We start from the raw sequence: 16,567 nt of genomic DNA, 5'->3' as shown, positions 1-16,567 counted from the left end.
CACATCCCCTGAAACGATCCCTTCGCAGGAGACTCCATCCTGTCAAGTTACAACCCTTTTGAGTGGGCAATCCAACCCTGTACAGCAACAGGAACATTGGCACAATATACACACTGCAATACCTTCTCCCACATCTCTAAAACCCCCAAAAAGTACAAGTAACAGCTTCTCAATGTAAAAATAAAGGGTATTTCTTTTCCATTTTCTTTTTCTTCCCTCGTACTTTCCGCAATCATTTCAATCATGCCCCCAAGGCCCACCGCTAAGGAGGCACACCCTAACAGAAGAAAGCTAACTCCCATCTCAATCATCACACACACGCACACACGGAGAAAAACAATATTGTCAATCAAGCATATAGATTCTCCAATAACGATAGACCACATTAACACAACATTTTGCAAATTCCGCTAGCGCAATTGAATCTTCCACAAGTGATTATAGAAACGCAATAGATTAAGGCCACAAAAAATGTCAATGGGGCCACGGAGGTACCTTAAACCGCTGAACACAACGACAGGAACAAATTAGATTATTTCACAAAAAAAATTACTTTCTTCTCAATCCGCCAACTAATTACTCCTCAAATAAAACCGTAGGCACAAACCCAATTTTACATACCCCAGAACAACAAAAGAAAAACTATCAATGATTGTACCATGTGCACAACAAAGATATTCCATTCCAATTTAAACCGAAAAAACGAAACGCAAACCAAGGAACGAAAGAATTTAAACCAGATAGGAGACAATACCGGTGGCCCGGAACTGAAAATTCACAACGTCTCAAGCGTAACAACCCAAAAGAACTGCGAGATTGGCTACCGGGACTGTCAAAAGTACTAGCGTAACTATGCCGCAGCTGGCAGCAAGAAAAAATTCCACCACTTAACAAAATAATCGCTGTTTCCACTAAAAACGTCGTATACCACCAAAGTACGACGAAGAAAAACAAAGTGGTATCCCAATGTATGAGCACAAACTGACGCCGCTGGCATGATACCGGAAGTGGCAAATAACCAGCCCGCAGCCACAGAGCACATTACTTATCCAGAACTATAATACTACAAAACATTTGCAGAGGTCAAGAGAAGCAATAGAGTTTGCCCAAAGCCAAACGCAAAAAGAAAGAGTAAATAACAACTTGTCACAGCCACTCACTTCACAAGCCAAGAGCAGCAGCCTTTCACGGTGCATTCTTGATCTTCACGCAAATTTCATGTGTCCATTATGAAAGATAAAAAAGAAAAAAGCTGTTAATGTCAGTCCCCTCCACAAGCAAACACACATCCCCAGCGGGATGTAGTGACCTTGAGTGGTAAGGAAATGACGAGGAACGCCGAAGGAGAACCTCGAAACAAAGACCGTTATTTTACCATGAATACAACAGATCAGCCTCTCACATTCTCTCTTGTCCGTTAACAATAGGGAGATTAAATTGTATTGGTTTACGTTTTATTTTTTGCCTTTTATTCCAAATTTTGCCTTTCTATTTGCATCTTATACATCGATTGATTAATACAAGAAAAAAAAAGTAACCAATTTTTTTTTTTTAACCAACGTTTTTCCAGTTGCTTAGATGTACATGGAGCTCCACAGTCTAGACGTTCTCAAGATCATCGTTGAGCCCGCCACTTTTCTTGGCTGGCTCGTTTCCTCCATGAGCCTCCTCATTTTCGTTGTAGACCATCTCGGTAGTACCGGGGAGGTGCAGTTCGTCAGGGCGGCGGTAGGCAACATAGAGAGCAATCATCACACCCACGACGGTGATACCCAAACAGACCCACACAAGTGGGAATTCCTTATCAGAGGACGAACCTTCCTCTGCCATCACAGCACCGAAGAAGGTAGCGGATGCAATCAGAGCCTGAGCCCACATTCTTGTTTTTAAGCTGAGAGACAAGTCTAAGATAGAAAAGAGCGGGAGAGAGAGAAAAAAATGGGCACACAACACCAAATCCACAAGAATACCAAAGAGCAAATGCACTCTATTTTAGTTATTATTATTATTATTATTATTATTATTATTTGAAGGAGGGAGGAATGGGGTCATACAATCTCTCATCGAGCCTATCCCTTCCCAGCGCACGGGCTAAAGGCCAACACCAATCGTGCAAAACACACCCTCTTCTCATTGCCCAACATCAAAACGCACACTAACAAGGACAGGGTATGTTCTATACAGGACGCATGCGTCACCAGAGCCACAAACACGATGACCGTGAGACAAAGGCACACACACAAAAAAGAATAATAATAATAATAATAATAATAATAATAATAATAATAATAATAATAATAATAATAATAATAATAATAATAATACCAAAACACGAATATTGATTGAGCAGACAGGCATAACTTCAAACCTCACAGGAAGCACAAAACCCCAAATAGTGAAACCATAACCATCCTTCCCCCCACTCGACACATTCTCAATAAAGCAGGGGTCGTTCTGCTATCGTCAGAATGTAGGTTCAAATTAATAAAAATTCCACCACTTAACAAAATAATCGCTGTTTCCACTAAAAACGTCGTATACCACCAAAGTACGACGAAGAAAAACAAAGTGGTATCCCAATGTATGAGCACAAACTGACGCCGCTGGCATGATACCGGAAGTGGCAAATAACCAGCCCGCAGCCACAGAGCACATTACTTATCCAGAACTATAATACTACAAAACATTTGCAGAGGTCAAGAGAAGCAAGAGAGTTTGCCCAAAGCCAAACGCAAAAAGAAAGAGTAAATAACAACTTGTCACAGCCACTCACTTCACAAGCCAAGAGCAGCAGCCTTTCACGGTGCATTCTTGATCTTCACGCAAATTTCATGTGTCCATTATGAAAGATAAAAAGAAAAAAGCTGTTAATGTCAGTCCCCTCCACAAGCAAACACACATCCCCAGCGGGATGTAGTGACCTTGAGTGGTAAGGAAATGACGAGGAACGCCGAAGGAGAACCTCGAAACAAAGACCGTTATTTTACCATGAATACAACAGATCAGCCTCTCACATTCTCTCTTGTCCGTTAACAATAGGGAGATTAAATTGTATTGGTTTACGTTTTATTTTTTGCCTTTTATTCCAAATTTTGCCTTTCTATTTGCATCTTATACATCGATTGATTAATACAAGAAAAAAAAAGTAACCAATTTTTTTTTTTAAACCAACGTTTTTCCAGTTGCTTAGATGTACATGGAGCTCCACAGTCTAGACGTTCTCAAGATCATCGTTGAGCCCGCCACTTTTCTTGGCTGGCTCGTTTCCTCCATGAGCCTCCTCATTTTCGTTGTAGACCATCTCGGTAGTACCGGGGAGGTGCAGTTCGTCAGGGCGGCGGTAGGCAACATAGAGAGCAATCATCACACCCACGACGGTGATACCCAAACAGACCCACACAAGTGGGAATTCCTTATCAGAGGACGAACCTTCCTCTGCCATCACAGCACCGAAGAAGGTAGCGGATGCAATCAGAGCCTGAGCCCACATTCTTGTTTTTAAGCTGAGAGACAAGTCTAAGATAGAAAAGAGCGGGAGAGAGAGAAAAAATGGGCACACAACACCAAATCCACAAGAATACCAAAGAGCAAATGCACTCTATTTTAGTTATTATTATTATTATTATTATTATTTGAAGGAGGGAGGAATGGGGTCATACAATCTCTCATCGAGCCTATCCCTTCCCAGCGCACGGGCTAAAGGCCAACACCAATCGTGCAAAACACACCCTCTTCTCATTGCCCAACATCAAAACGCACACTAACAAGGACAGGGTATGTTCTATACAGGACGCATGCGTCACCAGAGCCACAAACACGATGACCGTGAGACAAAGGCACACACACAAAAAAGAATAATAATAATAATAATAATAATAATAATAATAATAATAATAATAATAATAATAATAATAATAATAATAATAATACCAAAACACGAATATTGATTGAGCAGACAGGCATAACTTCAAACCTCACAGGAAGCACAAAACCCCAAATAGTGAAACCATAACCATCCTTCCCCCACTCGACACATTCTCAATAAAGCAGGGGTCGTTCTGCTATCGTCAGAATGTAGGTTCAAATTAATAAAAATTCCACCACTTAACAAAATAATCGCTGTTTCCACTAAAAACGTCGTATACCACCAAAGTACGACGAAGAAAAACAAAGTGGTATCCCAATGTATGAGCACAAACTGACGCCGCTGGCATGATACCGGAAGTGGCAAATAACCAGCCCGCAGCCACAGAGCACATTACTTATCCAGAACTATAATACTACAAAACATTTGCAGAGGTCAAGAGAAGCAAGAGAGTTTGCCCAAAGCCAAACGCAAAAAGAAAGAGTAAATAACAACTTGTCACAGCCACTCACTTCACAAGCCAAGAGCAGCAGCCTTTCACGGTGCATTCTTGATCTTCACGCAAATTTCATGTGTCCATTATGAAAGATAAAAAAGAAAAAAGCTGTTAATGTCAGTCCCCTCCACAAGCAAACACACATCCCCAGCGGGATGTAGTGACCTTGAGTGGTAAGGAAATGACGAGGAACGCCGAAGGAGAACCTCGAAACAAAGACCGTTATTTTACCATGAATACAACAGATCAGCCTCTCACATTCTCTCTTGTCCGTTAACAATAGGGAGATTAAATTGTATTGGTTTACGTTTTATTTTTTGCCTTTTATTCCAAATTTTGCCTTTCTATTTGCATCTTATACATCGATTGATTAATACAAGAAAAAAAAAGTAACCAATTTTTTTTTTAAACCAACGTTTTTCCAGTTGCTTAGATGTACATGGAGCTCCACAGTCTAGACGTTCTCAAGATCATCGTTGAGCCCGCCACTTTTCTTGGCTGGCTCGTTTCCTCCATGAGCCTCCTCATTTTCGTTGTAGACCATCTCGGTAGTACCGGGGAGGTGCAGTTCGTCAGGGCGGCGGTAGGCAACATAGAGAGCAATCATCACACCCACGACGGTGATACCCAAACAGACCCACACAAGTGGGAATTCCTTATCAGAGGACGAACCTTCCTCTGCCATCACAGCACCGAAGAAGGTAGCGGATGCAATCAGAGCCTGAGCCCACATTCTTGTTTTTAAGCTGAGAGACAAGTCTAAGATAGAAAAGAGCGGGAGAGAGAGAAAAAAATGGGCACACAACACCAAATCCACAAGAATACCAAAGAGCAAATGCACTCTATTTTAGTTATTATTATTATTATTATTATTATTTGAAGGAGGGAGGAATGGGGTCATACAATCTCTCATCGAGCCTATCCCTTCCCAGCGCACGGGCTAAAGGCCAACACCAATCGTGCAAAACACACCCTCTTCTCATTGCCCAACATCAAAACGCACACTAACAAGGACAGGGTATGTTCTATACAGGACGCATGCGTCACCAGTGCCACAAACACGATGACCGTGAGACAAAGGCACACACACAAAAAAGAATAATAATAATAATAATAATAATAATAATAATAATAATAATAATAATAATAATACCAAAACACGAATATTGATTGAGCAGACAGGCATAACTTCAAACCTCACAGGAAGCACAAAACCCCAAATAGTGAAACCATAACCATCCTTCCCCCACTCGACACATTCTCAATAAAGCAGGGGTCGTTCTGCTATCGTCAGAATGTAGGTTCAAATTAATAAAAATTCCACCACTTAACAAAATAATCGCTGTTTCCACTAAAAACGTCGTATACCACCAAAGTACGACGAAGAAAAACAAAGTGGTATCCCAATGTATGAGCACAAACTGACGCCGCTGGCATGATACCGGAAGTGGCAAATAACCAGCCCGCAGCCACAGAGCACATTACTTATCCAGAACTATAATACTACAAAACATTTGCAGAGGTCAAGAGAAGCAAGAGAGTTTGCCCAAAGCCAAACGCAAAAAGAAAGAGTAAATAACAACCCGTCTCATTTAATGACTGAATAAGCTAAGCTCTGCAGCACAAAAAAAAAAATGCCTTTTCATGAAATTCAGATGAACCTCATATTTGTACTACTAAAGATAAAAAAACAACAATAAAGACAGCAGATGACATAATTTCCCTCCATTCAGGCACATATATCAAAAAAACCTACCCGCAAACTACATGCCCTTAGCGGGATGTAGTGACCTTGGGTGGTAAGGAAATGACGAGGAACGCCGAAGGAGAACCTCGAAACAAAGACCGTTATTTTACCATGAATACAACAGATCAGCCTCTCACATTCTCTCTTGGCGATGAAAAAGTGGAGGAAGACATGATTGGTCTCCTTTTTAATTTTTCCTATATTTTCTCGTTTTTTTCTTTTTCATTCATTAAGAAGTGAGTAGAAAAGTAAAACAAAAAAACCTATAAAAAAAGACAAAGCATTTTTTTCCCTTAGTTATTTAGAGTCAAAACATCTACACGTTCTCAAGATCATCGTTGAGCCCGCCACTTTTCTTGGCTGGCTCATTCTTTCCACTCACTTCCTCCGACTCGGTGGAGACCATGACAGTAGTACCGGGGAGGTGCAGTTCGTCAGGGCGGCGGTAGGCAACATAGAGAGCAATCATCACACCCACGACGGTGATACCCAAACAGACCCACACAAGTGGGAATTCCTTATCAGAGGACGAACCTTCCTCTGCCATCACAGCACCGAAGAAGGTAGCGGATGCAATCAGAGCCTGAGCCCACATTCTTGTTTTTAAGCTGAGAGACAAGTCTAAGATAGAAAAGAGCGGGAGAGAGAGAAAAAAATGGGCACACAACACCAAATCCACAAGAATACCAAAGAGCAAATGCACTCTATTTTAGTTATTATTATTATTATTATTATTATTATTTGAAGGAGGGAGGAATGGGGTCATACAATCTCTCATCGAGCCTATCCCTTCCCAGCGCACGGGCTAAAGGCCAACACCAATCGTGCAAAACACACCCTCTTCTCATTGCCCAACATCAAAACGCACACTAACAAGGACAGGGTATGTTCTATACAGGACGCATGCGTCACCAGAGCCACAAACACGATGACCGTGAGACAAAGGCACACACACAAAAAAGAATAATAATAATAATAATAATAATAATAATAATAATAATAATAATAATAATAATAATAATAATAATAATACCAAAACACGAATATTGATTGAGCAGACAGGCATAACTTCAAACCTCACAGGAAGCACAAAACCCCAAATAGTGAAACCATAACCATCCTTCCCCCACTCGACACATTCTCAATAAAGCAGGGGTCGTTCTGCTATCGTCAGAATGTAGGTTCAAATTAATAAAAATTCCACCACTTAACAAAATAATCGCTGTTTCCACTAAAAACGTCGTATACCACCAAAGTACGACGAAGAAAAACAAAGTGGTATCCCAATGTATGAGCACAAACTGACGCCGCTGGCATGATACCGGAAGTGGCAAATAACCAGCCCGCAGCCACAGAGCACATTACTTATCCAGAACTATAATACTACAAAACATTTGCAGAGGTCAAGAGAAGCAAGAGAGTTTGCCCAAAGCCAAACGCAAAAAGAAAGAGTAAATAACAACCCGTCTCATTTAATGACTGAATAGCTAAGCTCTGCAGCACAAAAAAAAAAAAAATGCCTTTTCATGAAATTCAGATGAACCTCATATTTGTACTACTAAGATAAAAAACAACAATAAAGACAGCAGATGACATAATTTCCCTCCATTCAGGCACATATATCAAAAAAAACCTACCCGGCACAACGTACATGCCCTTAGCGGGATGTAGTGACCTTGGGTGGTAAGGAAATGACGAGGAACGCCGAAGGAGAACCTCGAAACAAAGACCGTTATTTTACCATGAATACAACAGATCAGCCTCTCACATTCTCTCTTGGCGATGAAAAAGTGGAGGAAGACATATTGGTCTCCTTTTAATTTTTCCTATATTTTCTCGTTTTTTTTTTTTTCATTCATTAAGAAGTGAGTAGAAAAGTAAAACAAAAAAAACCTATAAAAAAAGACAGAAGCATTTTTTTCCCTTTAGTTATTTAGAGTCAAAACATCTACACGTTCTCAAGATCATCGTTGAGCCCGCCACTTTTCTTGGCTGGCTCATTCTTTCCACTCACTTCCTCCGACTCGGTGGAGACCATGACAGTAGTACCGGGGAGGTGCAGTTCGTCAGGGCGGCGGTAGGCAACATAGAGAGCAATCATCACACCCACGACGGTGATACCCAAACAGACCCACACAAGTGGGAATTCCTTATCAGAGGACGAACCTTCCTCTGCCATCACAGCACCGAAGAAGGTAGCGGATGCAATCAGAGCCTGAGCCCACATTCTTGTTGTTAAAAGCGCGAAAAAAAGAGAGATTTCCTTAGCGGAGTTGGACGTGAAGACTAAGAAGAAGAAGAAGAAGAAAGAAAGGAAATAACGAGTAGGGAAACTCATTACATTCTGTGAATGTCTTATTGGTTTCTCTTAGCATGAGCATCACCATTATTAAAAATTCCGGAAGTTTTGGTATTAGTCATCAAAGAGAGGGGTGAAATAACCCAATAAGGAAAAAAAAAACAAATCCCAGAACCTAGAACCTCATCATATTTTCCTTCTTAATTGGAATACCCTAGAAATAATTAATAGAGCACATAAGAAAGGATCCCAAAAGTGTCGATCCCTCAATATCATGAATCGGTACCCGTCGAATACCCTTTTTAATGACACGCAATGGCAACATACACTCTCCGAGAAAAACATTACGTGTCTTATCCTCGTCGTAAACTTGTATAACAAGCGTCGATAGTTCCCAATCATGGATTTCCCAAGAAAACTCATTGTTCATACCCTTACCACGCCATACAGGGTGAAAGCCATTGTTACGAATTGCCTTTGTATATCTCTTGGTAGCTGTAACGCCAGGACCCTCTATAAAGCACAAGATAAGTGGATCAACTATTTCACCTTTAGATGAACGTTTTGGTTTGGGAAGACAAAATGCAGATACAACTTCCAAACTCAGTATTCGTATCTGGGAAGATTCCTTTGAATTACTAGTTGATATCAGATGTTTGGGTTTTAAAAGGTAACCGCACATTCCATTATCGTAAAAGAAACCTCTGTTAAGTCTCCATGCGTAGGTTTTACATGATTGCCAATTCAGTGCTACAATTTGGCAACCACTGTTCCAGAAAACTTGAGGGTGATAATTACTGCTTTTTATTCTAGACCCAGCAGGGTATATTCGACTCAGACAGCAGCTGTTAATTTTTGCAAATGCCGCAGAGTTAGATGATGCAATTTTTTTTGCTTTGCTTTCTACAAAGGAGGAGCAGTGATATGGTTGTCGATTTTCAAGATATTTGAGATCCTTTATACCTTTATATCCTGCTGTTTCAATTGAAATGACTGCAGAAAGTTTTTCAGATACCTTTTTGTTTTTTCCTTGGTCTTTCTTTTTCTCCCTTTTCACTTTCTCGTAATCTTTTTGTGATACAATGCTATCTCTTCGCAGAAATCCATCATTCTTTGGCAATTCTTCGCCTTCATTTTCCTCTATATTCTCCTCTACTGTCTCTTCACCGTCATCCTCTACATCTTCTTCATCATCCTCTTCATCATCTTCGTCCTCAACTTCCATTCCGATTCCATTAGCTGCGTGTACACCGCGTTTGCTTTTAACGAGAATTTTCTTTTTAAGTTGCTCAGGTGAAAAGACAAAGGATGGTTTCTCTCCAGCGGCCCAGGGACTCTTAAACAACATGTCTCCAAATATATCGCACATAATATCAGCCATACGATCTTGTTGTGACAAACTCGTATGAACTTCTAATGATAAAATTACTGGATATTCTGAAACCTGAAAAGCATACTCTTTGATTACTTCTATACAAGAACGAAAGGAAATTTTGGATGTCCTTGTATACCCATGATAAACCACTGGTTCTCCCCCAAAACCATTCCAGCAATCCAACTCAACACAGCGACATCCATCCAAAAGAGCTCTTTTATACATTTTTGTTGATGATTTACTGGTTAATTGATCTCCTGTCAAGTAGGTGTTATGCGAAGAATTGATAAAGTAATTACAAATGGGTTGATTCATATCATGGCAAACTTTAAACGCCTTTTCAGGATCAACAATACTGTTAAAACGGCCGTCTGCCAAAAAATAAAGAAAATTATTCAAGTCAATTCCACTGGAGTCAATACAACCAACAGCCTGTAGCATCATATCATTATGATTTGCCTCCATACTTTCTCCTTGAAAGTCTTTAAGGAATGCCAAAAACTCTTCCTTTGTTATTTGATCACGATTGGGGCCTGTTATACCCCTGAATACATACTCCAGTTCATTAAGTCTAGTAAGTTCAAAGTATACTTTCTCTAATGGGGCATATTTCACACTTCCGCCACTTGCTTCTACGGTAGCCATCATTTTTTTTGAGAGATCATCAGGAAAGTTTAGTCCCTTTACGAGTTTTCTCAACTCAGAGAGGCTAATGTCGCCACTATTATCAACATCATATTTCATCCAAATCATCATAAATTTAGCACGATTTAAATCCCACGTAATGTGATGACCACTGGTTGCAGCAATATAGGCATCAAGTGCAGCTGACGACTTGGGATTAGAAGAGCACGATCTACGAAGAAACTCATTCGCATCCTCACGAGAACAGACCAATAGATCAAGGGCCGCACCCCACATGGAGGAGAAGAAAGTCGCTGCATCTCTCGGTGTTACATCGTTCTCCGCAAAATAGTCATCAATAAGTCGTGTGGCACTTGGAACATAGAGAGGCATCCTCTCATTAACGGTCTTCTTGCTGACACAGGAGCCCATTATTGATCTCTTGCAGCTCCACTATTTTTTTTTTTTACTTCTAGAGTTGTTTGAATTGCTAGTAATTTATCTTCAATACCAAAAAGAAGAGAAAGGAAATAAAACTAAACATGTTTTATTCCCAATGAAAACACCCACACCTACACCATCTACGCACAAAAGCAAACATAACAATAAAAAGAAAAAAAAAATATTTATAATCATTCCCAAACAGTTGATAAGTCTAACGTCAATTACCCTCCACCAATTGAAGGCGACATTTTTTCCTTCCATTTTTGCTCTTCTTTTGATGCCTGTTGAATAGCTTCAGTTAGCTGCTCTAGTGTCGACTGCAGCTTTAGTGTTTCTGTAATGACATTGGCTTTATCACGCCAGTACTGTAATTCATCTTCTGCTCTAATATATTTTTCGCGGCGCTCTTCTATTAAATTCTTTAATTTTTTCTCTTCCTCTCGCCTCAGAGACTCCTGATGGTAACAACGTGCCTTGTCTTGTACGTAGGCCACTTTGGATGCCTCTGCTTCTTCTGACCAAAACTTTAGAAACGCACGTATCTTTGCATCACGAAGAGTGATTCTATCTGAGAGGGACTTTTTCCATTCACGACAAGAACAGTCAGTCTTCTGGAGACTTTTGCTTAAAATAGAAAGTTCCCTTTCTGCTATTTGTACTTTTTCATGAAATTTTTGAAGCTGTTCATGCAAAAAATCCAATAAAAATATAGTTCGAATATTATGGACACTCCTCTCCATAAGAATTTCATCGACTAGCTGAAGTAGTTTAGCAGAAATGTGGCATTTCATCTCTTTTATTTTACCCTTTAAGGAACGTAGTTTTTCTTGCTTTTCCCTTCTATGTGCATCTAGAGTGTCGATCTGACCCCTAGAAATACTCACCTTCAACATTATCACATCGCTGTCATGGAAGGTATCATCTTTTAGTAAAGAATCATTGTTCTCTTTTTCCAAATCCCTTAAACACTTTTTCAGATGTTCTCGGGCAGTTTCACGCTGAAGAAGAAATTTTTCGACGTTATTCTCGATATTCACCATATTCCTCGTGTCACAATGTATCTCACTTGGCGAAAATGTCTCACCAACTCTCAACGGCGTCGGTGCATGATGTGTGAGATCAATTGAAAACTTTTCTGCCATTTTCATGAGGGAAAATTCATGAAATAACTCTTCAGAAGGCGAGTTAATGACATATTCTTGCAAGAATGTAGACGGGACAACACCCTTAATTCCCATTACATTCTCCCCTATCCACCAACCGCTCGGGTGTTCCTCAAGAATAAGAATAAGATCACCCTTTAAAATAGGGAGATAGTAACGACCCTTATTTTTGTAGTCATGGGTCGCCTGCGTCAGACGCATAACTGCCCTTCAGCACCAAAAAATGATGAAAAGAAAGGAGCAGAAAAGTGATATGTCATATCGATAAACCCCAAATTGCATGCGAGAAAAAAAAAAAAATACAGATAAACCAGCTCTTCTGAGACTTGTATTTAGACAGAAGCAAAGAACAAAAATTTTTTTCTTTTGCACTCCAAAAATCCCTTTCATACAAAGCAACTCACAAATAACACACAAATACAATTTCTCATTGCTTCATTTCACTCCTCATCAAGGCAATGAAAGGGCTTGTACGGTGTATTCCTTGCCTGACTCCACATAAACCTCACCATAAGCGCCAGGGAGAAGGATTTCCGATTCCCCTACAGGTTTTAAGACCATTTTATGACCGAATATGTGATGAGGATAAGTAACTCCCCCTACAGTCTCTAGATCGACGCCTAAGTTTGATAGCGTCACTTTAAACGGAGAGGCAGAATCCCCTTCGTGTTGCGCTGACATTTTCTCTTCCCTACAGTTTCGCATAAATCGAATAATATATATATATATATATATATATATATATATATATAGAAAAGATAAAAAGAAAAGAAGCTTTTTTCTTTCAACTACAAGTAAAAGAGACTGTAAGAGAGTCACAGTAAGAGATAAAAAGAAAGTTTGAAAGAAGGAAATCTTATGTAACGGAAAAATGTTAACAGGTAAATATATATATATATATATATCTCCGGACTCTTCCTCAGACGCAACCCTACAAAACACCGTAAAGGTCTTGAAAGGAAGCATAACGCAGAGAAAACGTATCCCTGAGCATCACAAATGGTGAGGAGCCATCTGGGAGACGACAAGAAATAACGACAGAGCTTCTCCCATCATGAACCTTTTTAATCGCTTCCATTTTCTCCACAAAACATTCTGAGACATTATACACGCACGGCTCGCGTACCCTTGATGCGTAATCCATGTCACCTACCTGAATGAGTTTTCGTTCCTGCATTACTGAAAGATCGGATTTCAAACATGTGAAGGAATTAGGGTCTTTAATTACGGCAACCTGTAGACCAACGGGCCTTACTACAAGCGGTCGGTAAAGTTTATCTTGAGAAGAAGAAGAAGAAAAAGAGGAGTGCGCTTTCTCAAAAAGAAAGGAGACTCCATGCTTAGCCGCAAACTCTTGATAAAGTTGTTTGTCAAGAGGACTTAGCTGAGGAAATAAGGCCACATCAAGAGAATTAGCATCATATGGAATAGGAAGTACGACGTCTGTGATTTTGTATACACCTCGTTGTGCCTCCTCAGCTGTAACAAGCTTGTAACTATACGGAGACTCACTGAGGGAAGAAACATTGTCAAGCGTACGATATCGTACCACATCTCCCTCAACAACTTTCAAACCCTTAGAGAGTAACCTTTGTGATACCATGGCATTCCATACAAATTCTGCAGCGCTACTGTAAATACGCTCTCGAAGTGGAACAGCCTCCCATAATTTACTTAGCTGTTCATCATCACCCATCGCATTATGATATTTTGCCAATCCCAGCAGAAGATTGACCAACCATTTTTGTGAGCGCATGTGCTTAGCCGCGTCAGCCCAAATCTTAGCAATTCCTGCAACCGTACTAGGGTCAGCATTAAGGTACTGGAGGAAATAACCATAATGTGCCCCATCATGTTCAGCAACACATTGAAGCAAACTTCCCAACGCGTGACGGAAATCCTCCTTCGCAGCAAAAGAGGCGATTTCAAAAAATCTGTTGCTGCCTACACCAAAGGTATCAATACCAAAGTAATTAATAAATCCTCGTTCACTCATTACCTTCAATCTATCCTTTATAGAATCGGTATCACCTTCTACGCAACGCAAAAGAAGGCGGTAGAAATATCCACGTGGTCTGCGGATAAAACGACCAAGGCTCTCATTTGCATGGTACTCTTTGGGATCAAAAATAAGTGGATGCAGGTTGTATTGACGGGATGCATGTGGAAGAAGCTCTTTAGTCATACCAATACATGCACCATACTGTGTAATACACCCCAAAGATCCCCCCGGATTATCATGCAGAATTGTACAACCTTGATTAAGGGATAATATGTAATCCAGACGATTTTCTACACTACCGAGTGAATAGGAATCTCGGTAAAGTACAAACCGTAACACTGGAAAATCCCGCGGTAGCTTTCCTAAATTTCTTATATATTCTCCATAGCTCAACACACGTGGACTAAACGTTTTGGCTGGATCACTAAATGGTGTATTGGCGTTTTCCTCGACAAGAAGTGTTTTTTGTCGCGATATTTTTCGCCATTTACCTTTAGGAGCTTTTTCTATAACAGCGATACTTCCATTTTCATCAATTTCATTTACTTGAAAGTCACTTGATTGTGCCTTTACAATTGCCACAGGAAGAATTTCCCTTGATGAGTAACCACAAATATCACTAAGGCGCAGTAAAAGAGCAGAGCTTCTTTCTTCATTCTCAAGGTTGCGACCGGAGCGCCATTCACTCTGAGAGACAATAACGCCCGTTGCTGGATTCCGCAGTGACCAGCGAATAATAGGACCCTTTGACGCAAGTTTCATTACTTTCGTGTTTTATTCCATAGGAACATGAATAGGGGTGGAAGTCCAAGGTAGGAGCAGTGTGGAGGGGAAAAAAAAAAAACAACGAATATTCAAAAAGAAAAGAAAAGTAAAAATGTTTAGCGTATATCAAGAAAAGAAGCATCAAAATGCACATACTAAAAGTAGCATGCGTAAGAAGAAGAAAATGAATTATGATAGAAAGAAAATAATAATAACAACACTAACAATAATAATATCAATGTAACATTGACCAGGACGTCTTTTTCCCATTGGTATACTGTTGAACCGTCCCATCTGTAGCATCCACAGCATAAGAGGCATTTATTTCATCTTTCCAAGGGTGATAGGGATTATCAAGGAAGGTGTGATACATACTACTCTCTCTTTCTTCTGTACGTGCGGCAGTCTCCATTTGTATTGTCTGTAACGGGGGAGCACAATCGCCCAAAAATTCGCAATCAAGGTAATTGCGCTCAGGTAATTGATTGCGAATATGGGGAGGAAGCACCTGCAGCTTATGCTCATAGAGCTCCTCTTCTAGTTGCATAAGTGCACCTTCTGTTATAACTAGTCTTTCGTGCTTCATCGCATCATAAGCATTGAAACGATTTATTGGTATAGGGTTCTTGGGACCTTTGGGACCTTTCATTCGTTGTTTTGAAGCCGTTTTATTGAAATCATATTGCTCATCACATAACACAGTAGGTCGAACCATTTTATTCCTACCATTGAAAAAACTACCAAAAAAGAAAGATCGATCAAACTCAGAACTTGGTATAAGACGCGAACCCCCATCCATAAAGAGAACACCACCACCCATGTGTCGCACATCCCAGGACATACTTCGACAGAGATTTAAATAGCACTCCTGCGTTGGTTCCGCAAGAGTGAGTCTATCAACAACTTGCAGACGCCCCTGAAGTAGTTTAAGAGTCAGCATCATGCGGTTACTTTTGCTCCATGTTTTAACATCCATCGTAGGCATCAACATATTCCACGGTTTAGACGGTTTCGTACGACCTCCCCACGGGTATTGGTGATTCTTTCGATTACTAGCACGCGGCATTCCCATACCTGTGTTAGGCCAGTTTTTTTTAGCTTTTCGCCATATTTCACGTGTTTCATAGTCCCATTTACTAGCAAAATTTTGGCATCGCACCATCCAGTATGTGATATTTTTGCTGAGCTCTTCCGTCTCTGGATACATGCCAAAAATAAAGGGATCTAGTTCACGCGTATGTGTTATTTCATTATTTAAATTAAACACTGGAACAATGATACGTTCCTTTATAGTACCGTAAGTATAAACAACAGGTTTTGTGGTATCAAAGTGTGGTAATTCCGGAAGAGGTTCCGTAAAGTAAGGATGAGATCGTTGAGGTGATGGTAAGTATGGTGACGCCAAGGGTCGTGTCACAGTGTTGTGTGGGTCGTAAAGCGGGAGAGGATGCGCACCTGGAAGCGTCTGTTGCGCACCCTCGTACACAAAGTCACCCTCATCCCTTGGTGCAGTATCATGAACACCCGAAGTACGCCAATCGTAGCGGGTGCTGAATATGATATGACGTCTGTTTCCACTTAACGGTAATACCGAATAGAAAGTTACGCGTCTCATTGATGTATATTACCCCTTCAAGTGTATTTGTGGTTAGCCTATGTATGTATGTATGTATACACAGTTGAGAGAGGGCGGGGGTTAGTTATCCGTTGTTTCTTTCTCTCTTTTTCCCTCCACTATTTGTAGCTACTTCCAAATTTTAAAAAAATTGATATATATATATATATAT

General features: G+C 40.3%; 10 protein-coding genes across 10 annotated transcripts; all 10 read right to left on the bottom strand.

Annotated features, from left to right (window-relative positions):
* Positions 1–1,599: 1,599 nt before the first annotated feature.
* LSM04_008940 (uncharacterized protein) lies at positions 1,600–1,878 on the bottom strand (the record flags this gene model as incomplete). Its single annotated transcript, XM_067331410.1, has 1 exon — positions 1,600–1,878. One exon carries the CDS (start codon positions 1,876–1,878, stop codon positions 1,600–1,602), a length of 279 nt encoding a protein of 92 aa, XP_067193247.1.
* A 1,333-nt stretch (positions 1,879–3,211) lies between these two features.
* On the bottom strand, positions 3,212–3,490 carry LSM04_009456 (uncharacterized protein; the record flags this gene model as incomplete). The annotated part of the gene is made up of 1 exon (XM_067331398.1): positions 3,212–3,490. One exon carries the CDS (start codon positions 3,488–3,490, stop codon positions 3,212–3,214), a length of 279 nt encoding a protein of 92 aa, XP_067193249.1.
* A 1,325-nt stretch (positions 3,491–4,815) lies between these two features.
* Positions 4,816–5,094, bottom strand: LSM04_001592 (uncharacterized protein; the record flags this gene model as incomplete). Its single annotated transcript, XM_067331387.1, has 1 exon — positions 4,816–5,094. The coding sequence occupies one exon, from the start codon at positions 5,092–5,094 to the stop codon at positions 4,816–4,818; it is 279 nt and encodes a 92-aa protein (XP_067193225.1).
* Positions 5,095–6,424: 1,330 nt separating this feature from the next.
* LSM04_005902 (uncharacterized protein) lies at positions 6,425–6,703 on the bottom strand (the record flags this gene model as incomplete). Its single annotated transcript, XM_067331376.1, has 1 exon — positions 6,425–6,703. The coding sequence occupies one exon, from the start codon at positions 6,701–6,703 to the stop codon at positions 6,425–6,427; it is 279 nt and encodes a 92-aa protein (XP_067193240.1).
* A 1,353-nt stretch (positions 6,704–8,056) lies between these two features.
* LSM04_009326 (uncharacterized protein) lies at positions 8,057–8,335 on the bottom strand (the record flags this gene model as incomplete). The annotated part of the gene is made up of 1 exon (XM_067331365.1): positions 8,057–8,335. The coding sequence occupies one exon, from the start codon at positions 8,333–8,335 to the stop codon at positions 8,057–8,059; it is 279 nt and encodes a 92-aa protein (XP_067193248.1).
* Positions 8,336–8,621: 286 nt separating this feature from the next.
* Positions 8,622–10,838, bottom strand: LSM04_007160 (C2 domain; the record flags this gene model as incomplete). Its single annotated transcript, XM_067331354.1, has 1 exon — positions 8,622–10,838. One exon carries the CDS (start codon positions 10,836–10,838, stop codon positions 8,622–8,624), a length of 2,217 nt encoding a protein of 738 aa, XP_067193245.1.
* Positions 10,839–11,071: 233 nt separating this feature from the next.
* LSM04_001515 (SH3 domain) lies at positions 11,072–12,214 on the bottom strand (the record flags this gene model as incomplete). Its single annotated transcript, XM_067331343.1, has 1 exon — positions 11,072–12,214. The coding sequence occupies one exon, from the start codon at positions 12,212–12,214 to the stop codon at positions 11,072–11,074; it is 1,143 nt and encodes a 380-aa protein (XP_067193224.1).
* A 249-nt stretch (positions 12,215–12,463) lies between these two features.
* LSM04_009473 (uncharacterized protein) lies at positions 12,464–12,694 on the bottom strand (the record flags this gene model as incomplete). The annotated part of the gene is made up of 1 exon (XM_067331332.1): positions 12,464–12,694. One exon carries the CDS (start codon positions 12,692–12,694, stop codon positions 12,464–12,466), a length of 231 nt encoding a protein of 76 aa, XP_067193250.1.
* A 250-nt stretch (positions 12,695–12,944) lies between these two features.
* Positions 12,945–14,777, bottom strand: LSM04_009652 (Pseudouridine synthase; the record flags this gene model as incomplete). Its single annotated transcript, XM_067331321.1, has 1 exon — positions 12,945–14,777. One exon carries the CDS (start codon positions 14,775–14,777, stop codon positions 12,945–12,947), a length of 1,833 nt encoding a protein of 610 aa, XP_067193251.1.
* A 238-nt stretch (positions 14,778–15,015) lies between these two features.
* On the bottom strand, positions 15,016–16,395 carry LSM04_005391 (Ribosomal protein L4/L1e; the record flags this gene model as incomplete). The annotated part of the gene is made up of 1 exon (XM_067331310.1): positions 15,016–16,395. The coding sequence occupies one exon, from the start codon at positions 16,393–16,395 to the stop codon at positions 15,016–15,018; it is 1,380 nt and encodes a 459-aa protein (XP_067193238.1).
* Between the last annotated feature and the right edge of the window lie 172 nt (positions 16,396–16,567).

The sequence above is a fragment of the Trypanosoma melophagium genome (genome assembly GCF_022059095.1).
Source record: "Trypanosoma melophagium isolate St. Kilda chromosome Unknown ctg17segment1, whole genome shotgun sequence".
Taxonomy (NCBI): Eukaryota; Euglenozoa; class Kinetoplastea; order Trypanosomatida; family Trypanosomatidae; genus Trypanosoma; species Trypanosoma melophagium.
This window is presented reverse-complemented; position numbering and strand designations above follow the sequence as displayed.